The sequence below is a fragment of the Malus sylvestris genome, chromosome 10, assembly GCF_916048215.2.
Source record: "Malus sylvestris chromosome 10, drMalSylv7.2, whole genome shotgun sequence".
Classification (NCBI taxonomy): Eukaryota; Viridiplantae; Streptophyta; class Magnoliopsida; order Rosales; family Rosaceae; genus Malus; species Malus sylvestris.
The window spans coordinates 30,962,857-30,987,658 of NC_062269.1; the positions used below are offsets into that span (position 1 = coordinate 30,962,857).

Below are 24,802 nucleotides of genomic sequence, written 5' to 3' on the forward strand. Positions count from 1 at the left end.
TTCAGTTGTTCTTTCAATAAATTGTAAATCTCAACGCCCCAAATTAACCATGAATTGCACTAATTAACCCTCAGTTTTTCCACAAGTTATTGGGTTGGATGATTGCATACGACAACCCAAAACATTCCCTACAAGTTCCTTACATAAATTGCATAATAGAGATACAAGCAAGAATCATTAAGTTCTATGAAAAACATAAGCATTGACGAGGCACTCGTTACTATGATTTGCATGAAACTTATGCCAAGAGTTTACTTAACGTGATTGTGACTAGCAACCTTCACTACTTGTGAATATAAGTTCATAACGATTAGGTGAAACTCCCTAATATTCTAGCGTCAAATTCATGCATGTAAATTAAGTATGCATTCTTAATCGACATACAAAAATAAGCTATCAATCAAGCAGTTAAGCAAATTAAATCACAACTCAGAAATCACAACTGAAGGTAATCAATTCATATTACAAATATATTCATGGCTTTGAATTAACCTCTAGCCAAAATAAATTTAGTTACACATTATTAAAACAGAAATAAAATATAAGTTTGGAAAGATTTAACCGAGAGAGAAGGCAGCTTGCTCCTTCTGTTTTTCTCCCCGCTGGCGCTGCTCTCTGTTTTTATGTGCCGCAAGGCAGCTGTTCCTCTCTTCTCTTTCTCGCTGCAAAGGCAGCTTTTGCTTCTCTCACTGGCGTCCTCTTTCTCGCTGCAAAGGCAGCTTTCTTTCTCCCCCGCCAGCCAGCTTCGCTGCTTCCCTCCTAGCCCTCTTATTTTTCTTTTCTGCTTGCTGGCAGTCTCTCTTTCCGTCCCATTAGTCTCCACTCCCTCTTTCTTTTATTATTTATCCTAAAAGAAATTTAACTGCACATTAACACAAGGTAAAATAAAATGCCACAATTTTAACACAAAAACATCACAAAGACTTTAGAAATAGATGGTATAAATGCATGAAATATATGAGTGATCAAAATGTTGCTACACCAAGGCAGTTTTCTAATACCAATGGTGGTCCGCGGTCTTTCAAGTTTAATCATAATGGAAATGGGAATGGTAATTTTCGATCCTCACAAGGTGGGAATAATACAAGTCATGTCAGAGGTCAATCTTTTGGTACCAAGCAGAATAATGGCAACTGGAATTCTTGGTCGGGTAACACTGAAACAAGGTCACATGTTGTTCCCGAGTGTCAGATTTGCTTTAAAAGAGGTCATACTGCTCCAAATTGCTGGAAAAGGTCTCCAACTCCTAACTCGAGTGGTACAGTAGTTGAATGCCAGATCTTTGGGAAGAAGGGTCACAGTGCTTTGGACTGCTATCATCGGACCAATTTTGCTTATCAAGGCAGTGTACCATCAGAGTCTCTCACTGCAATGCAAGCAAAAGTCTAGCCAACTTACTTACCAAGTGATTCTTGGATTGTGGACACAGGTGCATCACATCACATGACTACAGATGTGAATACTCTTCAGCAAGTCAATGCATACGAGGGTACTGATCGAATTACAATTGTCAATGGGGAAGGTTTGCCTATTCATCACGTTGGATCTGCAAAATTGCACACATTACCTCATTCTTTAATTCTGCGAAATGTGTTACATGTGCCTACTATTGCAGTAAATCTGTTATCAGTTAAACAACTTTGTAAAGATAATTCCTGTTGGTTCATATGTGATGAGAATGATTTCTTTGTGCAGGACAAGGTAACCAAGGCTGTGTTGTACCAAGGAAGGAGCAATGATGGAGAGTTGTTTAAGATTCCTACCAAGTTGATTACAGATGCTGTAGTGGAATCTCAGAACAAACTCACTGGTTTACTTGGTCAGAAAGTCAAGCATGTGGTTTGGCATCAACGGTGTGGACACCCGAGTAATGAAATGTTGTCTACAATGTTAAAGCTATCTCAGATAACTAGTAGTGCAGATGATACACAACATATGTGTTGTTTTTGTATTTCAGGAAAGATGACTCGATTACCTTTTGTAGATAAGATAGACAAATCTGTATTTCCCTTTCAAAAGATTCATTCTGACATTTGGGGGCCTTCACCTACAAAATCCATTGAAGGTTTCAGATATTAAGTCAGCTTTGTAGATGACTTTTCTCAATATGTTTGGATATTCCCATTAGTTAATCAATCAGAAGTCTTTGATGTCTTTCACAAGTTTTATAGTGTTGTATCTACTCAATTTAATGTTGGTATTAAGTATATTCAAACTGATGGAGGAGGAGAGTATATGAGTAAGAGATTTCAGAATTTTTTGTCTCAAAAGGGTATCATTCATCAAGTTTCATGTCCATATACCCCTCAGCAAAATGGAGTTGCTAAGAGGAAACATAGACATATTGTAGAAACAGCCATAACACCCATGACGGTTGCTGGTTTGTCTCAAGAGTTGTGGTTTCATGCATGTGCTCATTTTGTTTTTTTAATCAACAGGATGCCATGTAAGATTTTAAGTTTGAATTCTCCATATCAGATGTTATTTGGTGTTGCTCCTAGGCTACAAGAATTGAAAGTCTTTGGTAGTGCAGTCTATCCATATATTAAACCATAGCAGTGTTATGTGTTTTTTTTGGCTATGCGCATGGATACAAAGGGGTTATATGCTATCATCCACAATCTAGAAAGTTGATTATTTCTAGACATGTTATTCACAATGAGGATGTGTTTCCTTGCAAGATCAAATCTGCAATTTTCACAGATCAATCTCAAGGTTTGTCTTATACTCAGGAAGCTCATAGTCATAGATCATATGCACCATTTGTTCTTCCAGTCCTTTCTTCAAATGCTACCATCACATCCGATACTGTGACTATGTCTCCTAGTACTGAGGTGCAACTTTCTGGTTCTGAGTATACTATTCCAGTGGTCCCGTCACACTTTCAGGGTTTCAGCACTACATTTGATAGCTCTACATCATCTCCACAATCTGAAACAACTTTCCTAGCTCCACAAACAGCCTTTGTGTTACCTGTCATTCATCCTGCACAATTGGAGGTAATTCTTCCCTTTGATCCATCTACTCTTGATAATATCTCACACTGTAATACTCACCCTCACAGGATGCAAACCAGGTTGCAAACTGGTGCTATTTCTCGAAATGACTACTCTAGTTATATTGCATATTTTCCTGAATTGTTCACTTTGAGACTGGATGATATGGATACATGTCACAATGGTTTTTCTCTTATGGCTCATATTACTGATAGTGCTGAATCAACATCATTTCGAACTACGACAACAAACACACACTGGCAGAATGCAATGCAAGAGGAGTATGATGACCTTCAAAATCAAGGAACTTGGAACTTAGTGCCTCCACCTACTCACAGGGCAGTTATTAGAAGTAAGTGGGTGCACAAACTAAAGAAGAATCCAGATGGTTCGATTTCAAGATATAAGGCGCGTTTGGTGGCTCAGGGGTATTCTCAAGAACATGGTTTGGATTATTTTGAAACTTTTAGTCATGTGGTTTGCCATACTACGGTGAGACTCATTCTTTCCCTTGCAACCCAACACAAGTGGGAATTGAGACAACTTGATATTAAAAATGCATTTTTGCATGGTGACTTGGAAGAGGAGGTCTATATGCATCAACCCCAAGGATTTATTGATCCTCAGTATCCTAATCATGTTTGCAAGTTGGTTAAGTCTCTTTATGGCCTTAAACAGGCACCTCGCGCATGGAATGCCAAGTTCACTGGATATCTACCTGCTATGGGGTTCATCATGTCACAATCTGATACTAGTCTGTTTGTGAAATATGATGGTGTGGATGTTATTGCTTTATTACTCTATGTTGATGATATCATTCTAACTGGTTCTAATCCAGCAAAGATTTAAGCAGTTATTACAGAATTGGGGGAACTCCGCCGTGTAAGTTTATCTTACATTGCCGGTCCCAAGCCCGGATAAAGGAGGAGGGGGAGGGCGTCAGGTAGTCGACAGCCGGCACTCCATGATCACGTCGAATCCTTATGAAAATGAATCCATAACGAAATCGCGCTAAAGCTAGGGCGTCACCCGTAAGTGGCGCGCTGTGTGGCCTGAGCACAGTGATAAGTGAGCAAGGGTCGCTGTATCTCCATCGGCACCCGGATACAGTGTTAAATGAGCAAGGGGGCTATAGAAACTTCTTTTCGAACGACTCCACTCAAAGTTGTTTGGGAGCATATGCTCCTATCAACTTTACACGGGACACACAAAAGAAGTACTTTGATCCTATTAGACGGGGAAGGGTGAAGAAGCTAGGACAGAAGGGTAGAGTTCAAGAGAGCAAAATGCGTTTAGGAACGTGGAATATAGGAACCTTGACAGGAAAATCTATGGAAGTAGTAGAAGTTATGGTGAGGAGAAGGATAAATATTATGTGCCTACAAGAAACTAAGTGGGTTGGTTGTAAGGCAAAGGATCTAGAAAACTCAGGGTTTAAACTATGGTATTCGGGCACAAATAGAACGAGAAACGGTGTTGGCATCATCGTGGATAAGACCTTGACACAAGATGTTGTAGATGTCAAGAGGGTAGGAGATAGAATCATGGCAATCAAGATTGTAATAGGACAAGAACTTATCAATGTGATTAGTGCGTACGCACCTCAAGTAGGGTTGGATACGAGTTCGAAGGAGAAATTTTGGGAAGACCTTGGAGACTTGGTGCAAGGAATTGCTCAGACGGAGAAGTTATTTATAGGAGGAGATTTAAATGGACACGTGGGCAGGGAGACAGACAACTATGGAGGTTTTCATGGTGGCCATGGTTTTGGGGAGAGAAACGAGGATGGGGAAGCTATCTTGGATTTTGCAATGGCATATGATCTCTTCTTAGCCAACACCTTCTTTAAGAAGAGAGAAGAATATGTGATCACCTACAAGAGTGGGTCGTCAAAAACACAAATAGATTTTCTTCTAATGAGGAAAGGGGATCGTATAACTTGTAAGGATTGCAAAGTTATACCAGGAGAGAGCGTGACTAATCAACATCGCTTGTTGGTGATGGATGTACATATCAAAAGAGTGAGAAAAAAGAACAAGACTTGGAAGTGCCCAAGGACTAGATGGTGAAATCTAAAAGAAGAAAAACAAGCCATTTTCAAAGAGAAAGTAATCACCCAGTGTGTGTGGGATAGAGAGGGGGAAGCTAACCAAATGTGGGATTCCATGGCTAGTTGTATCCGAAAAGTAGCAAAAGAGGTATTAGGAGAGTCCAAGGGCTTTGCCCCACACCAAAAGGAATCTTGGTGGTGGAATGAGGAGGTACAAGCAAAGGTGAAGGCTAAGAAGGAATGTTGTAAAGCCTTATACAAGGATAGGACCGATGAAAATGGTGAAAGGTATAGAAAAGCGAAGCAAGAGGCGAAGAAAGCTGTGAGAGAAGCTAAGTTAGCGGCTTATGACGATATGTATAAGCGACTAGATACCAAAGAAGGAGAGTTGAATATCTATAAACTAGCTAGAGCAAGGGAAAAGAAGACAAATGACCTAAACCAAGTGAGGTGCATCAAGGATGAGGATGGAAAGGTTCTTGCTACAGAGAACGCGATTAAAGACAGATGGAAAGGTTATTTTCATAATCTTTTCAATGAAGGACATGAAAGGAGTGCTTCTTTAGGGGAGTTGAGTAACTCAGAAGAGTGTAGAAACTACTCTTTTTATCGTAGAATCCGGAATGAAGAAGTGGGTGTAGCTTTGAAGAAGATGAAGCATAGAAAAGCAGTAGGCCCAGACGATATACCAATCGAAGTGTGGAAAGTTTTGGGAGAGACAGGTATAACATGGCTCACTGACCTTTTCAATAGGATTTTGAAAACGAAGAAGATGCCGAATGAGTGGCGAATGAGCACTTTGGTGCCTATCTACAAGAATAAGGGCGATGTACAAAATTGCATGAACTATAGGGGAATTAAGCTAATGAGTCATACAATGAAGCTCTGGGAGAGAGTCATTGAGCATAGATTGAGGCAAGAGACACGGGTTTCGAACAACCAATTCGGGTTCATGCCAGGGCGCTCAACCATGGAGGCAATCTATCTCTTACGAAGATTGATGGAAAGATATAGAGATGGGAAAAAGGATTTACACATGGTCTTTATAGATTTGGAAAAAGCGTATGATAGGGTCCCAAGAGACATTCTTTGGAGGATTTTAGAGAAGAAAGGAGTACGAGTAGCATATATCCAAGCTATACAGGATATGTATGAAGGAGCAAAGACTACCGTAAGAACTCATGAAGGACAAACCGAAAGCTTTCCCATAACTGTAGGATTACATCAAGGCTCATCCTTAAGTCCTTACCTTTTTGCGTTGGTAATGGATGAGTTAACAGGACATATTCAAGGTGATATTCCTTGGTGTATGCTTTTCGCAGACGATATAGTGTTGATAGATGAAACTCAGGAAGGGGTAAATGCAAAGCTTAACCTTTGGAAAGAAGTGTTGGAATCTAAAGGTCTTCGCCTAAGCCGATCAAAGACAGAATATATGGAGTGCAAGTTCAGTGCAAATGGAGGCCAAAACGAGTTAGGGGTGAGGATCAGAGATCAAGAAATACCAAAGAGCGACCGTTTTCGTTACCTAGGATCTATCTTGCAAAAGAACGGAGAATTAGATGGAGATCTCAACCATAGAATACAAGCTGGATGGATGAAGTGGAAGAGTGCATCCGGCGTGTTGTGTGACCGCCGTATGCCACTGAAGCTCAAGGGAAAATTTTATAGGACGGCAATAAGGCCGGCGATGCTGTATGGCACAGAATGTTGGGCGGTGAAGCATCAACACGTACACAAAATGGGTGTAGCAGAGATGAGGATGCTTCGTTGGATGTGTGGGCATACGAGAAAGGATAAGATTAGGAATGAGGATATCCGGGGTAAAGTAGGAGTAGCCGAAATTGAAGGAAAGATGAGAGAAAATCGGTTACGGTGGTTTGGACATGTGCAAAGAAGGCCTACTGACGCTCCGATTAGAAGATGCGACTATGGGACAGAGATTCAGGGCCGAAGGGGCAGAGGAAGACCTAGGAAAACTTTGGAAGAGACCATAAGAAAAGACTTAGAGTACTTGGATCTAACGAAGGACATGACACAGGACAGAACACAATGGCGTTCTAAGATTCATATAGCCGATCCCACTCAGTGACTTGGATTTTCCAAGTCTCCAACCGAGAAGTTTTCCTCACTCGGGAAATTAAGGGAACACTACCTCAACCTATATGCTCCACTCACAAAGCTTCAACATACAAGCTTCAACAAAAGAAAATTCAAAGAACTTAGCGAAGAAGGCTTTGGTGTATTTAACACAATACGTTGAAATGAAGGAAAGCTTATTTATTGATATCCCCGATAAGTTACAAATATGTACATATACTTGAGTCAAAATAAACAAACAAGAGGGAGCCTTCACAAAGGTTGCTTAGGAGAAGTCTCAGCAGTCGGTAGAGCCCCAGAAAGAGAAGGCACCGGAGGGGGATCATTGGGAGCCTCAGTACTGGACAAAACCCTAGAAGGAGGAGGCATCAGAGATTGATCATTTGGAGCTTCATTACGCGGTACTGCCCCAGAAGACGAAGGCAATAAATGCCTTTGGAACAAACCCACAAATCTCTGATGACCAAGTAAAACCTGACCATCAGATTCCTTCATCTGGTCAAGCTTCCTCTTCATGTTTGTAGCATAGTCATGTGCGAGCCGGTGCAACTGTTTATTCTCATGCTTGAACCCTCTAATCTCCTGTTTGAGACTCATCACTTCAGCCGCCAATGATTCAACTTGGCGGGTTTAAAGCAAATAGGCGTTTGGCCATATTAGACACAGAACCTGCACACTGAACACTGAGAGCCAGAGAATCCTTAACAGACAACTCATCAGACCGTTTGGAAAGTAGTCTGTTATCTTTGGGAGTGAGAAGGTTCTTGGCCACTACCGCAGCGGTCATATCATTCTTCATCACGGAATCCCCAACGGTAAGAGGACCAGTAGGGGAGACGAAGGATGGGCGCCATATGTTGTCTGGAGAAGGCGGGGCTGCCTCTTTAACAAGGTTCAAGTCAAAACGACGGTCGGAGGGGCCAGACATTTTCAAAGGTGTTGAAGAGAGAAGAGGTCGGACAAATCAAGATCTTAGAAGTGCAAGAATGGAGCTTCTACTGGTGGATATTCAAGTGTGCTTTGGAACTTAATGTCAGCCCCTATAAAAATCTGCACTCGAAGAAGCTTCAGAAATCGAAGAGGCGCCTACTCAGAAATCGAAGAGGCGTTTGCTTTCTCAAAAGCTGGGCTGCTCAGAGACCACGAGGGTCGATCTCAGAAATCGAAGAGGTGTTTGCTTTCTCAAAAGCTGGGCTGCTCAAAGACCACAAAGGCCGATCTCAGAAATCGAAGAGGCTTGCTTTCTCAAAAGCTGGGCTGCTCAGAGACCACGAGGGCCGATTTCAGAAATCGAAGAGGCACCTACTTTTCCAGCCTTGTCAGCACCTGTCACACGCACACTCAGCTTTGCGGAAATTATGGGCATTATGTCGAAGATTTCTGGCGAAGTAGAAAGCACATGAATCGTACTGTTCAATCACCCACTTCCCACACGCAACAGTAGCTCATGGGTACCACAGATAACTTTGCCAAAGTTCTCTGACAAAGTTGAGACACGTGAAGCTTGCAGCTCCCACTACATCGCTCTGACCAAGAAGGGTAAAAGAATTGCAAAGAAACAATACTAACAAAGTTTAGACACATAAATTTTGAAGGTCTAGCTACCATATTATTACCCACAAGGGTAAAGGAACAGTACCACTGCTGGATAATTGGAAAGTCCCGGTGTGTCAACATCTGTGCTTCGTGGCAAGGTAGACTAGCAAACATGCCCAACCTTTACTCACATTCGAGAAAACACCCCTAACAAGATTGCTTGCTCCAAAATCGAAGAGGCACCACCCTCCGAATCTCGAGAGCCAGACTCCCAACATGATTACTTTCTCAAAAATCGAAGAGAGGGTAAAGGAACAGTACCACTGCTGGATAATTGGAAAGTCCCTGTGTGTCAACCTTTGTGCTTCGTGGCAAGGTAGACTAGCAAACATGCCCAACCTTTACTCACATTCGAGAAAACACTCCCAACAAGATTGCTTGCTCCAAAATCGAAGAGGCACCGCCCTCCGAATCTCGAGAGCCAGACTCCCAACATGATTACTTTCTCAAAATCGAAGAGAGGGTAAAGGAACAGTACCACTGCTGGATAATTGGAAAGTCCCTGTGTGTCAACCTCTGTGCTTCGTGGCAAGGTAGACTAGCAAACATGCCCAACCTTTACTCACATTCGAGAAAACACTCCCAACAAGATTGCTTGCTCCAAAATCAAAGAGGCACCGCCCTCCGAATCTCGAGAGCCAGACTCCCAACATGATTACTTTCTCAAAAATCGAAGAGACACCGCTCTCCGAATCTCGAGAGCCAGACCCCCAGCAAGATTGCTTTCCCAAAAATCGAAGAGGCATCGTTCTCCGAATCTCGAGAGCCAGACCCCCGACAGGTCTGTAATCTTCACATGCAACATCAGCTTTCCAGATACCACAAACCACTTTTTCAAAGTGCTCTGACAGAGTTAAAACATGTGAAGCTGGCAGCTCCCACTACCGTGCTATAACCAAGCAGGGTAAAGGAATAGCATTATTACTTGATGTTAGGGAGACTCCTATATATGTCGACTTCCATCCCTAACGGACAGGCAGACCTACAAAAATGCTCAACCCTTTCTCTTATCTGAGAGGGCACTCCCAACAAAGCCTTTCGAAATATTCAGCTTTCTTTCCCCCCGATAATACCTCTGTAAACAAGCTATACTAGAGCAAGAATATCTCATATCATCAGGGGTTAAAAGCAAGAGTATCCCATATCATGCTTTTTCCCTGTCTTTTCCTTTGGCCTTGTTCTTACCTGCAAGACAAGGAGAAAGAGAGCAATCAGTCAGCACTTGGAATCAAGCTTCCAGCCAGGAACCCCTTACCTGATTACTTACCTGGCATTGCTCTCGAGTACTCATCTTCAACATCTTATGCTTCCAGGGAAGATACCGCATCTGCCTGAGGAACAGATAGGGCAAGTGAGAAGGATATAAGGAAGCATGTGGAGACAAGCGTAACAGCACACGTGCCGATACATCCACTACTCTATCAAAAGCAAAAGTATCCCATATCAGCAAGGTCGAACGTACTCTAGATTTGATGGACTTGTTTTGACCCTCAAATTCTTCAGTCGGCCTTATACTCTGGAGGAAACCAGAAAACCCTCCAGCCCAGTTCAAGAATAAGCCTGTGGAAAGTTACTTCTTCAAAAGCAAAAGTATCCCATATCATCTCTCCTCATTTTTCTTCTCTTTATCCTTCATGCTGCCTGCAAGATAGGGAGAATGTGAACAATCAGCCGGAGCTCTGATTGCTTACCTTGTCTGTCACCTCTTTCAGCAGATCCCCCAGCTCGGCGACTTGGGGGACTCCTACTACATGGTTTGTATTTCGCTTGACCAAGCATGAAACTACAAGTAAGCTTCAAGTGAAATTGATACATTACCTTGTGCATCTCCACCATTTACAGATACCACCCCTGGATGGAGGAAGAGTACTTCCAGAGAAGATGCCACATCTACCTATGAGACAGATAAGGCAAGTCAAGACGATACCACACTCCGGTACTTAGAAGTTTCGTGGCTACGAGATCATTCTCCCAAAATATTTCCTAATGTCATTTGTACTAAATCATTCACTTGTACTCACTAAAGGAGAGCTTGAACCTATGTACTTGTGTAAACCCTTCACAATTAATGAGAACTCCTCTATTCCGTGGACGTAGCCAATCTGGGTGAACCACGTACATCTTGTGTTTGCTTTCCTATCTCTATCTATTTATATACTTATCCACACTAATGACCGGAGCAATCTAGCGAAGATCACAAAAAGTGACCGTTTTCGCTACCTAGGATCTATCTTGCAAGAGAACGGAGAATTAGATGGAGATCTCAACCATAGAATACAAGCTGGATGGATGAAGTGTAAGAGTGCATCCGGTGTGTTGTGTGACCGTCGTAGGCCACTGAAGCTCAAGGGAAAATTTTATAGGACGGCAATAAGGCCAGCGATGTTGTATGGCACAGAATGTTGGGCGGTGAAGCATCAACATACACAAAATGGGTGTATCGGAGATGAGGATGCTTCGTGGGATGTATGGGCACACGAGAAAGGATAAGATTGGGAATGAGGATATCCGAGGTAAAGTAGGAGTAGCCAAAATTGAAGGAAATATGAGAGAAAATCGGTTCCGGTGGTTTGGACATGTGCAAAGAAGGCCTACTGACGCTCCGGTTCGAAAATGTGACTACGGGACAGAGGTTCGGGGCCGAAGGAGTAGAGGAAGACCTAGGAAAACTTTGGAAGAGACCCTAAGAAAAGACTTGAGTACTTGGATCTAACGGAGGACATGACACAAATGAGCGCAATGGCGTTCTAGGATTCATATAGCCGACCCCACTTAGTGGGAAAAGACTTTGTTGTTGTTGTTGTTGTTGTATTACAGAATTGGGGGATGTGTTTAATCTCAAAGATATGGGCATATTAATGTTTTTTTTTTTTTTTTTTTGCTGCAGATTACATACAAATCAAATGGAGATATTTTTCTCAGTCAAACTAAATATGCCCAAGATTTGCTTCACAAGGCAGGCATGGATAATTGTAAATATGTGAATACACCATGTCGACCTCATTCTCAGTTTCGTGATTCAGAGGGCATTCCCTTGTCTGATGCAACAATCTATCGCAGTATAGTCGAAGCTTTACAATACCTTACATTCACACGACCTGATTTGGCATATGCTGTTAATACTGCGTGTCAATATATGCATACTCCCACTGAAGTGCACTATGATCTGGTCAAAAGGATTTTACGCTATGTGCTAGGTTCGCTTGAATATGGACTCACTTATTCATCCTCCAGTAATCCGTCTCTTGTTGCCTTCTCAGATTCTGATTGGGCAGCTGATCCCAATACCAGGAGATCCGTTACTGGCTTTGTTGTCTATCTTGGTTATAATCCAATCTCATGGCAATCTAAGAAGTAAGCTTCTGTTTCCCGAAGTTCAACTGAAGCCGAGTATAAGTCTATTGCTCATTGTGCTGTTGATATTACATGGATTCGGAATCTATTGAAGGATTTGCATCAGTTTTTGCCTGACCCTCCTCTCATACAATGTGATAACTTGTCTGCTCTTGCTCTATGTTCCAATCTTGTATTTCACACCATAATCAAACACCTTGATACTGATTTCCACTTTGTTCGGGAAAAAGTTCAGCAGAATGACATACTGGTTCAATATGTACCCACTGAGGAGCAGACAACTGATATTTTAACCAAAGGTTTACATAGTCCAGTGTTTTTCAAACATTATTGCAATCTTAGGCTTCGAACCCCAGCCAAGATTGAGGGGGGATGATAAGTGACACATGGCAGTATTTCAATGGTAGCTGACATGTCAGAATTATACGGTTGGAGATGGGTGTAATTGGTTGTGGTTAGTTAGAATCTGGAGGTTTTGGTTTGTTAGATAGATAAGGAAGGGTAGTTTCGTAAGTAAAGGTGTGGGATGGTTATAAAAGCATTGTAAACACTATACATACATTCATTCAATACAATCAGAGTTTTTCTCTCTATTTCTCAAACACTTTTCTTCTTTTCTTCTTTCGAATCCTTTTCTTCCATTTCATAGCTATGAATAGCTGGAGATACATATGTTATCACTTAGTAACACATACACCAAAATATTGGTAGAAATGAATTAATTCGACCCTTAAGGAAACATGAAATAAGAATTGAGGAATAGTTTGGAACTTTGGATCAAATGACATCACTGATGACAACTTGTTATCATGCATTAGTTTCAAATCTTCAAGAGTTTGAATCACCATCAGGACTTTTTCTATTAATATAAAGTATTAAGATGTTCCCTTATTTATTGAAAAGTTGAGATTTGTTCATCCATCATTTGGCAAGATCAGATTTTTACCATCGTTATGATTCACTCAAATTTAATTATTTTTGCACTACTTATATAACATGGATTCATGGATGAGGGTAGAATTATTTCCGGGTGGATTCAGATAAAATGTATAGAATGAATGCAAATATGGACGTAGCTAAGTTAGTTAAAGATGTGTGCTCTTTCATCTGTATCTAAATTTGAATTTTTCTCCCATAATTTATATGAATTTAGTGTAAACTATATAAAAAAAATAGAAAGATTTCAATTAATATAAAACAAAATCTTTGAAGTTATAATAGTCTCATGGGTTAATCAAACCTTTTTGGACAATTGACACGGTTGTCGCCAAGCAACAAAAATAATGAAAAAATTGGGTTAATACACATGAACTGCTCTGCAGAGATGCTAATCCAGCTAAACAATATGAACATTTTGAACTAATTAAGATCTATTGTTCCCTCCCATGTTTGAGTCTCAATCAAGGTTCTAAAAGAAGTTAGGCGCTAGTTAAGCGGCAGGTTGAGGCCTAGTACCTAGTGCCTAGGTGGGGCGGGGGCCTAGAAAAATTTAAGTAAATTTATTATATATTATATAAATAAGTGTTTGTTTATACTTTCATTGGGATACATACTGCAAAATAAAATGACATATAGATTATAAAGTATTAGAACATAATAAAAATATAGGGAACAAACATATAATATGTGTTCATTGAAGTATTCAACAAGTCTCTTACAATTTATTGAACAATATAAAATGTGAAAAGAAAGTTATTTATTTTCTGTCTAAGTGAGAGTTGTAACCTAGGCGAGTCGGGATGGACTAGGCGGTATAGGCAGGAACCTAAGCAGGTTAAGGCGTCATTTCTTAATTTTCAAACGCCTAAGAATTAATCTAAGCCATGAATAGACGGTGCTCGGCACTAGGTGGGGATTTTTGGAACAGTGGTCTCAGTAGCACTGGCCGGAAACGCAAATTCTTGGTATTAGCAGGGTGAGGAATGGCATGGCTAAGAAGGCTTCATGCAGCAGACAGTGGTAAAGCTACATTCATCTCATTCAGGTGCAAATACCCGAGCTCCGCCCGGGGATGTGGGTGCAGGGATTAGGGCCAGTGGGGGAGAGGTCGACCCCTATGGAGGGACTGAAACACAAGAACACCACCGTGGTTCTTAGCCCATTGCTCTGCCTTCAATTGCCTCATTTCTCCAAGTTGTAGACAAGAAAACAGAACAAGAATAACACAAAGAGTTGAGAACAAAGTCCTCCTATAACAGAATCTCATCTCTGATACCCAAATGGAACTTTAGGTTTCGTCTGGTAACATTTTACAGACGGATTTTCAAGGAAAATTGCCTTGGAAAGTGAAAAATGAGTTTTCACAATAGTTTGTAAAGCTCTCTTTAAATTTCAAATCTCGTGCCTTTGACTAGTGCCTAAGCTGTGATATTAATTCTGAGCTTGAAATTGACTTGGGCTAATGGTTTTAAGGTTCAACCATGGCACCGCGGTCCATTTGGAATGAATCAATACACGCTATCTTGGGCGTCAAACAGCGTCACATAACGTGTACTTTGAGTGCAAAGCAATTGTTTAAGGTTCATAGTAGTCTACGAGAAAGACGTGAAACGTGATGAATATTATACTTAGATAGGGACATATCATATAACAGTCGTGACGTGCAAGAATCCGCCTTGAGTTACAAGGCATATAGAACAGAAGAATTAAAAAGTAAATTGTTTTATGGTTGATGCAAGCCCTGAGGAAAGCATAATGCAAAGAGTCAAATTCAACAATATTTTTAACACAGTTGGCGAATGTGTGTCACACATGAGCTGGTTTTAATAGACCGAAAACAAATTCCCTTTTTCTTGATTTTGATCGAGTCCTTTATGAGTCTTGACTTGCAGAGAAGCCACGACCAAAGGTTCCCAGCCTCCCCAGTAACAAGGAGTACATATTTATCAGTCAAACTCAACTCCGTTTAAAAACTGGAGTTTGAATAGCAAATCGGATGACGTGCGAAAAACTTAGGTGCAACCAGGATATATCCACATCAGCCTGCAGCACTCATCACGTGACCAAGTCACGCGTACGAATCTCCCCTTAATAGAGAGCTGCCTAGGGGCCAATTCATCTAAACATGCATGCATAAACTTTAAAACAGCAACTCGGAAGCCTTTCAAAGAAAGCCAGGTAGTGAGATAAACTCATAACATAGGTTCAGTGGATCTTCCGAACATGTTCAAAATTAACATGAGATCCTTTGCATATATTAACGAAACAACTTCATTCAGTAACCTGAATCTGAAGTTATATAACAAATCATTAATGCAACATAATCAGTTAGTCGATAAGAAAACCCACGTTTTTATCAGGCAGATGCATACAGATACAAGTAATAACTTACAAGAGCAACTTTACAGTAGGATCATTTTGAAAGAAAAGCCACCAGCTTCTCCCTTAACTTCTCAGCATCACCACCTTGAGTTTGAATGGAGAATGTATGAATAACCTTATCATTGTCTGTTATGGAAACATTAGACTCTTGAGGTACAATTTTATGTTCCCTTAGTGTTCGGATGACATCAGAAACCGGGTGAGAATCCAATGGGAAGTTCATCCTTACAACTGCATCCCCGTGGCGTTCCTGAAAATCAATCTCTGGAACCGGCAACTGCTTTCCCTTGTTGTTAACCATCTGCTTTTCAGTTTCAATGACTCTGATCTTTGTCTGGAGATCGGTGATATGGGTAATGGCATCACCAAGAAGAGAGGCTTTATCCATCTTCGATATGTTAGGAACAACAGCTCTTAGTGCATAGAACCTCTGGTTAAGCTTCTCGCGCCTCTGCCGCTCTGCTTCCACATGATTCAATGGTTCTTCTCTCCCATTGGAAGGCTTTCTCCCTCTCTTTCTGGGTTTTTGCTCATCCACTTGTGTCGATGACTCATCCTTAAGCAGCTCCGAACTTGAAACCCTTGTCTGGGTATTGAATCCATCAACCATCATTTGGTTCATTTGAGGAAACAGTTTTACTTCACCACCCTCACTTTGAAATCCATTTGAAGTACCCACTGATTGTAATTCAAATGACTCTGAAGGAAATACAAAATCTTCTTCTATTTTCGGGGTAAAGGAAACGTTAACGGATTGTGATTGTGGACCCCCGAGACTTAGTTCACGTCCAAATATCATTGGAAATGCCTTTGGCTGAATAAGACTAGATTCCCCAAATGCACTTCTAACCATATCCACATAACTTTGTTCTTCCGGAGTTGATTTGACCGAACCAAGTTCCACAACTCCTGATTTCATTGGTACAAACACCACAGTCTGAAACCCAGCCAATCTTGCTAAAAATGATCTCGACTGGTAATGATGTAAACAACTACCTGCATCTGAAACCCAAATTGATTTTCTGGAGTTATACGACTCTGCAGGACCACAGTGTGAAATCGAATCAAGTTGAAATGCATAACACATTGAAGTGAGATAAAACATCTCCACATCTGACACCCCATCCAACCTCCTTGCATAATTATCCGCATTCAAACCACCAAAACATGCATGGAGCTTCTCAACCACCCGCTTCTTCACCTCTTCTTTATTCTGCACTGCCTCCAAACTACTATCCCGACTAGAATTCGCGTCCCCAGCTCCACCATCCTTGGGATCCCTGCACTGCCCATCACCCCAACTCAAGGCAGATCCACCAGATTTCGAGCCAACAGCCTGCCAGAAAATGGCATAATTCCAATTCGACCCGTTGACAAGCTGGCACAGCCCCTGCTGCACACCCAATTTACCCGGCGGCCTAATCAAATCTGACAAAACATTTTCGGAAGCCAGTGAGATCAAGAACCGGCACGCTTCGGTGCCTAGTACTGACTCAACCATGACCTTGTCTTCTTCATTCACCCAAAATTTCTCACCCATCTTAACCTCTCTTCTCCTTCCACAACTAGCTCAAACAACACAAAACTGCTAAAACTAGAGAAATTCACAATACGGCTCTCAAATTTCTTACTCCCACTACAGAAATTCGCAATCTTTTCGCAAAACTTGACGACCGGATCAAGCTACCACCCGAATCACAATTAAAGTTCCGAACTTTGAACACATGTCAGGGAATCATGTCTACACAAATACAACATCTTTGATAAAATATGTCCAAATAAAATTACCCACCTCCTAAAAATGTTCTTAAACCACAAAAACAACGATGAAACTCGAACAAGTTGAGAAATTTAGACTTACCCAATTGGCAGATCCTGAGGATACTTCATATTCATACACAAAGACCATGAATTTACTGCTTAATTAAAGCTGATGGAGTTTTTGGATGCACAAAATTGGCTCACAAAAATGTCCAAAATCCAGGCAGAGACTTGATGAAACTTGAATTTTCATTCATAAGCCTCCAATGGGAAAAGATAAGGGTTTGACACAAAGTCATGGCAATTACAGAAACGGAAACCTAGCAAGCTCAGCAAACGGAAACGTGACGGAGATAAGGATAATGGGCCTCGTACACCTAATGGGCCGACCCAAAGAACTGGAACCCAAATAGCCTCCATTCTATCTTTTAAGTTATTAATTTTTTAATACACATATCTCACCATTTGTATAATGACTCGTGATGTAACAGTTCACACTGAAGAATTTCTCTAAATGCACAAAACCTAAATGTAGAGACTCAAAATCCAATAAAATATATGTATACAACAAAAATATACATACACGGCCAAGAATAAAAATATATAAACGATAAACCTGTGCATGAACCTTTTCCAAGTATGCTCGCTTAGAGCATCTGGGGGCTTTATCCTCCATGATGCTACAACATTTCAAGCCTTAGCAAGAAATTTCATCCCCAATAAGTCGGAAAATGGGGCTAGATCCACCACTGGAGCTAGCAACTTCCTTTATTGGATAGCATAAAATCGGGCTACATCTAACCTAAAAAAATAGTGGGTCCCACAAAAAAGTAGCAACTCATGTGGGCAAAATTCTATCATTCTCCCTCCATTTGCAAATACACTTATACTCTCCTTTTATTATTTTTTTTAATTTTTTTTCTTACTTATTTTCTTGCAATTTGGCTAATTAATGATTGATTTCAAATTGATTTAACATTCATGGGCATTGATGGGTGAAATTTTCAAATATTTTTTTTCAAAATTGTATGATACTAATTTACCAATTGGTGCTAGGTACATTGTTGTGTTATACGTTAAAATCAAATTATTTTAGAGAGCGAAGTATGGGTTTGTTTCTTTCAATGGATGAGTTTGAGATAAGAAAATATGATCCAACAAACGATTCATTAATGATGAAATCTAACTTTGTCACAATTTAAACTTTTTAGGTTGAAGAGTTCATAAAAAATTAAATTAAATTAAATTAAAAAACATCACTTAATCAAATTACTACATAAATAAATATATATAGCTCCATATAAAGCCTGAAATATATAGTCCCTTATTGGGAGATATTCTTTTATAAAGCTCCAAAGATTCATCGGAACTCTAAAATGGGCTATATCTACCACTTTTCCAATCCCATATAAAGTCCCCCACTGGAGATGCTCTTACAACTATATATATATGAAATCTTTAAAGGATTGGATTCCCATTTTTTATAAAAATGGGGATTAGTTGTGAGGTCTACACCAAATTACATGTTATATATATACATATTTACACCAAATTATGCACGTTTCGTTGCTTTCTTGTGATTTTCTTAGAGCAGGTGCTTGAGATGATCTATGATGAGCTTTACTCGTTGATTATAATCAGTTGCAATTACCGTTGCCGCCTCCCCCCTTTGGCTTGCATGGATTGGGGCCGGGGGTTGGCACCGACTCTCTAGCTTGTGGTAGAAACGCCGTTTTTGGACCAAAGGTCTTGGGCTTCATCATGCCGCCCGGGGGTCGAGCAGCAGCTGCAACATGATCAGACGGAAATTTGGCTGTGAAAATGATCAAGAGAATAAGCATCATGACTAGCTTCATAGCGTGCATGGTTTATATGGTGACTGAAAAATGCTGTCGAATTACTGCTTTCTCTATATGGAAATATGAAAGATAAGATGCGTGGATAGGCTTTTATAGAGAGATTATTGAGCTAAGAAACACGGCACCGGAACATGAATTTCCCGTGAATTTCAGCTGCAAACTCCTAGGAAAAGGGGGGCTGAGCTGCATGAAATTTACTCATCACAAAAGAACATTATACCATATATATTAATGAAAAGAGGAATCAGTAGAGATCAAATTTGCATCAAGATGCATAATCATGATAGGCCCTTGTCAGGCATCCGACTTAGCGCTTTTAGAACCTTAGTATTATCTAATTTAGTAAACTTCTAAATTTATGCAGTACCGTAATTAATGGTGTTCATCTAGGATTTTTATGTGGAAGCTCAACATTGTTTTCCAGAGCTAAGAAACGCGGCACCGGAACATGAATTTCCCGGGAATTTCAGCTGCAAACTCCTAGGAAAAGGGGGGCTGAGCTGCATGCAAGTTACTTACAAAAGAACAGTACCAGATATATTAATGAAGAGAGGAATCAGTAGAGATTATATTTGCATCAAGATGCATAATCATGATAGACCTTTGCCAACCATCCGACTTAGCGCTTTTAGAACCTTAGTATTATCTAATTTAGTAAACTTCTAAATTTATGCAGTACAGTAATTAATGGTATTCATCTAGGATTTTTATGTGGGAGCTTAACATTGTTTTCCATTGACAGGGACATTAGATTAGTTAATCGTAATCATGCAATTAAGTAAACTAAATTTTAATTAAGTAGTGGCAAGTCAGGGAAAATCACTTAACATACGACAGCAGTGGATCCACCTTCTCTGCATTAAAATTACAAAGGTGCGTACGTGCTAATTACGTTTTGTTTTAGGAATTTACTCTTTCAAATACAGTTTAATGTAAAGCTAATATGCTTAACGACAAAGCTAATTTATATATTTTATATATACTAAAACCCACTGTTCTAGGGCAGTGTGCGGACCAAAATACCCCTGCTTCTTTTTTGTTATTTCAACTTTGCCCTTCAACATTTTTGTCCGGTTCCTTTTCTTTCCTGCTTTCTGCAATGATTCCTTTTCACTGCTTTTGGTCCAATTTTTTTCCCACTTCTTTTGCTTCGCTTCTTCCGTAGCCGTTTGCTCTCTCCTCTCTTCGCCTCTGCTGGTCTCAAAGTGGATAGTTTTGTGGTGAGTTCTTCTAATCTTGCATCTACAAGTTTTTTATGCAACTGTATGGATTGTGTTCTGTTCAATTTTAGATGTTTGAAGCTTTTACTTTTTTTGGGTTCAATTTTAAATGGGTTGTTGCTTTCAGAGTTTTTGTTTGATGATAGAGATGGGGTTTTTGGGGAGAAACTTTTAATCCGTGAGTTTTTTTAGTTAGGTTGTTTAAGAGTTCCATTCATGGGAATTCTTTTGTTCTTCTTTTTTCCTGCATCTGGAAAATGCCACATGATGTGAGTTTATAATTAAATAAGAATATCAAAATGGGTTTTCTGTGCAAATTTTCTTTTTCTGATTTTATAGAACCGAAGAGGATGTTAACAATAACATTATTGTGTGATATGTGATCTAAAGTTCTTTGGTGAGTTATTTGGTTTTCTTGCCACATGGGATTTTAATATATATATTTTTTCGTGGTTTATGCGTGGTTCTCTGATGTGTTTTGATTTTTGATTTCAGGAAAAGTTAACGATACGATCAAACGTTTACTGGTGAATTTTCTATTTTTCTGATTGTGTGTGATTTAATTTTTTTAAAGCTTTGGGTGTACTTTTCTGAACAGCTTTGATTTTTAGTTGCAGCAAATGTTGTTGCTCGAATTTTCCAGTTTTTATCTGCAGCTTTGCAAGCTCTTTATCAACAAGGTATATAATTTTTATTCTTTTTCCTGAATCTTTTGTTGGATGGAATCGTTTTTTAGTTTTTGGTGAGTTCTTCTGATCTCGCATCTGGTACTGTTTTTTTTCCGACTGTATAGATTGTGTTTTGTTGAATTTTAAATGGTAGAAGCTTCTTGGGTTCAATTTAAATGGGTTGTTATCAACTATTGAATTGCTTTCGAAGCTATTTGGCTACTCCCTTAACACTCTTTTTCCTTTTCTTTTCAACTTCTTCGATTTGCAGCCCCCTTCTTTTTTTTTCCTTTTCCAGATTTAGCTTTTTTCCCCTATATTGTATCTTTTGGCTAATTTTGTGGGTCTTGGTCAGTGATGTGGGTATTGGTGAATTTCTAGCATGTTTGTGCATGCAGTTTTTGTTATAATGTATGGATTGTGTTTTGTTCAATTTTAAATGTCAGAAGCTTTTAATTTTTTTGGGTTCAATTTTAAATGGGTTGTTGTCAACCATTGAATTTCTTTTGGAGTATTCATTTGATAAGAGAGATGGGGGGGGTTTTTTGGGTGAAACTTTTGATCCGTGAGATTTTTAGTTAGGTTGTGTTGTGGGTTTTCGCAAATTTCTATCGTGTTTATGCATGCATTTTTTGGTTATAGATTTGGAAGAACATAGCATTACAGGGTGTCGAGGGTTTGCTAGCGGGGGAAAGTAGCAGCGTTAAGATTTTGCAGGTGAGATATTAGGGTGAGAGAATAACGGGACAAAGAGCATCGAAGACACATTTGGGATTAGGGGTAGCAAAACAGGGGAAAAGAATATGACAGAGGAATGGACTCTTAATTTTTTTCTTAACTGGTTTGGGATTTTGCTTGCCTTTGGGGTCGTTGTTGGCGTCAAGCCATTTGGTGGTGTCAAGTGGTGTCTGTTTTTTCATAACTTTTATTACTAATTTTTATGTCGTTTGCGATTTTGTGTCTTGGGATTTCTGAATTTTATTGTTCATTGTCGGTTTTTAAAATTTTTTTTGTCTTCATTTGTTTGTTTAATATGTTGTGTTTGTGCTGGGACGCCGTTTTGCAAGTTTTCTTTCCATTGGGACCGCTACATTTTATAAGTGATGCGGGTGAGGTTTAGATACTCAAAACAATCCTTTTTTTTTTTCCAAATATGCGCGTTTGGTTCTCTTCGGTTTTAAATGTTTAAAATGAAATGGTTATTTTGATAAAATGGTTTATTAGTTTTTCTTATGTGTTGTGATCAGGAATTCAATTGGATTGGGTAAAATGCTTTATCAATTTACGTTATAGGGAATTTTGTGTGTTATGGTCTGTGAGTTTTATTGCTCATCGTTTGTTCTTTTTTCTTTGTTTGCCGGTTTCTTTTGCAAGGGATCACTATAGTTTGGGCATCTTTTCGATTTTTAAATTGCTTGAGGGTAAGATTTAGATAATAAAATTCGAAACGAGGCGTTACTTTTCTTTTCAGAAACTAATTTAAAAGCTCTGCATGGATAGTTAACTATGTTGAAATGTCTTGATAAAACTTGAACCTTTTGTTATATGTGAATGTTCATTCCTTACTACAAATATAATAGGCATGGTGCTCTAAAAAATTAAAACCCACTGACACATGACATCAGAAATTCAAACCAATTTCTACTGTTACCATTACCTTCTTTCATTCAGATCATCAGCATGTAGTTCAAATCTGGATCAAACCTAGATGAAATTCAAGTGACAAGATTTATTGTCATTGTTTCAATAATTTACATTGTTTTAGTACCCAGGTTTACAGCATGAGCTGAAGATCCAAGATCATTTTGGCAGAGACTTTGATATTGAAGACACTAATTTTGCTCCTTATTTTGTACTTTAATGTCCAACTTTTTACATGTTTTATACACTTATAACACCTGCAGCAACGCGCGGGCACCATGACTAGTCGTATCTAAGATTCTAATGGGAGTTTCTTCATATTTCACATGTTTTGACTTTGGTAATGTCGTATTTATTAAGCGCATGGTTCAACTTGTCGCTTTATTACACACTTTTGAGAGGTATGATTTGTGCACATTTTTTTAATTTATCTTTTTACACACTTTTGTTTGTTTATGTTTCTTGATTTACCTAATTCAAAAACCAAAAACGAACAAAGATGTATATTGGAGAGAAGATGAATGTGTTATTTCCATTCTTTTGCAATCTAAACTAGCCATTAATAAAATCTTATTTGTTAATCAAAAGATAATGAAAAGACAATTTGTTCTATATCAAAAAATAAAACTATGAGCGGTAATTTAATTTTGCACAAACTAAAATTTGGCTGTTTTTTCTTCCTTAAACCACATATCATCATAACATAATCTACTATTCTTTCTGCACGCGCAGCGCTAAAGGCCTTTCTTTAATCATGCACTATGGGCGACTTAGAAATCCTTAATACATTTATCTGTGCAGACTGTTTCACCTGTTTCTTATTTCGTTGGGTTTAGATTGTGTGAGAGGTTTTATGTGTTGCAATAGAATAACATGTTAGTAAAGAAATCACAAACTTTTAGAAAAAGTGATTAAGGCAATTGAAAGAAAAGTTCACCATATTCCTGATCAGCACCACTCTCCTGGAATATGCAGGGAAAAAGTGGAAGGTCTTCAGATTGATCACGGCCTCCAACTTTTTCCTAGGACTTCCAACCTCCGTCGTTCTCAATCTGTATACATATATCATCACAACATAAGGCGCAAACCGCACTTTATCGCAATGACATAATACAATTATGTTTATACATAAGGTCGTCTTTGATATTTCGAGGATATGTGTGAATTTAATAAAACGTCCCTCCGTATTTAAGAAATAATAATTTTTTTAAATAATATATTAATATAAAATTCAACAATCAACATTCAAACTTAATTTACATTAGCATCTCATTCTTATTAACTGAATAATTTTCAATTGCCATGAAATTATGATTTAGAGTTCATCCATGAATAAAATAAAATAAAAAACATAACTAAAAGAGAGATACAGAAATACACTTGTATTTGTGGAAGAAACTAATACAAAAGTTAGTTTTTTATTGCTAGAAAAAAGTAAAGATAGTAATACACAAGTATTTTTATTACTAGAGAAAAGTGAAAAATTAATATATTAAGTATAGGCTCCACTTAAAAAAAAGTATAGGCTGCACTTAATTAGTTGTAACATAGATAAAATCATATGATGATGATTTTTCTCAAACACTTTTTTATTAGAAAATTTATACTCATATGTAAAATATAGGAGGATGAAAAACTTTTGGAGCCCTATGCTACTGCATCTTTTGCACAATCGCAACATCGCCTCAGCTAGCATGTAGGCGTACTTAGGCAAGGGGCTAAGCGATTTTTGTTAATTTTAATTCAATTTGTTATGTAATATATAAAGCAACACATAATTGCCTTCGCTTCATTTGAGGAAAAAGAGGAATATGCAGGAAAAAGTGGAATATGCAGGGAAAAAGTGGAAGGTCTGAGATTCATCATTGCCTCCAACTTTTTATTTTCGACTTTTGTTTAGCGGTTTGAAAAAATGAAATTTTGCTTCTCTATTCCGACTAGAATTCGCGTCCCCGGCTCCACCTCCCTTGGTGTCTCAACAATGCCTCAGTGCCTGGTACAAACTTAACCATGACCTTATCTTCTTCATTCACCCAATATTTCTCACCCTTCTAACTTCTCTTCTTCCACAACTAGCTCAAACAACACAAAACAGCTAAAACTAGAGAAATTCACAATACAACTCTCAAATTTCTTACTCTACTACAGAGATTCGCAATCTTTTCCCAAAACTTGACGACCGGATCAAGCTACCACCCGAATCACAATTAAAGATGTGAACTTGAACACATCTCAG

The 24,802-nt window shown here is 39.1% G+C and overlaps 2 protein-coding genes and 2 long non-coding RNA genes across 4 annotated transcripts; 3 read left to right on the forward strand and 1 right to left on the reverse strand.

Moving 5' to 3' along the window:
* The first annotated feature begins 8,730 nt into the window (after positions 1-8,730).
* On the forward strand, positions 8,731-10,834 carry LOC126584631 (uncharacterized). The gene is made up of 2 exons (XR_007610049.1): positions 8,731-8,840; positions 9,059-10,834. It is a non-coding gene; the product is annotated as an uncharacterized LOC126584631 (long non-coding RNA).
* An 870-nt stretch (positions 10,835-11,704) lies between these two features.
* Positions 11,705-12,100, forward strand: LOC126584454 (uncharacterized mitochondrial protein AtMg00810-like). Its single transcript, XM_050248827.1, has one exon. It carries the CDS (start codon positions 11,705-11,707, stop codon positions 12,098-12,100), a length of 396 nt encoding a protein of 131 aa, XP_050104784.1.
* A 3,097-nt stretch (positions 12,101-15,197) lies between these two features.
* LOC126586851 (transcription factor MTB3-like) lies at positions 15,198-17,483 on the reverse strand. The gene is made up of 2 exons (XM_050251819.1): positions 17,279-17,483; positions 15,198-17,158 (listed from the first exon to the last, which is right to left on the reverse strand). Exon 2 carries the CDS (start codon positions 16,955-16,957, stop codon positions 15,449-15,451), a length of 1,509 nt encoding a protein of 502 aa, XP_050107776.1. The 5' UTR covers positions 16,958-17,158; positions 17,279-17,483; the 3' UTR covers positions 15,198-15,448.
* A 2,551-nt stretch (positions 17,484-20,034) lies between these two features.
* On the forward strand, positions 20,035-22,992 carry LOC126586063 (uncharacterized). The gene is made up of 4 exons (XR_007610730.1): positions 20,035-20,257; positions 20,753-20,784; positions 20,869-20,937; positions 22,691-22,992. It is a non-coding gene; the product is annotated as an uncharacterized LOC126586063 (long non-coding RNA).
* Positions 22,993-24,802: the final 1,810 nt, after the last annotated feature.

Coding starts and splice junctions, on each gene's coding strand:
- LOC126584454 (XM_050248827.1), top strand. CDS start 11,705: ATGGATAATTGTAAATATGTGAATACACCATGTCGACCTCATTCTCAG.
- LOC126586851 (XM_050251819.1), bottom strand. CDS start 16,957: ATGGGTGAGAAATTTTGGGTGAATGAAGAAGACAAGGTCATGGTTGAG.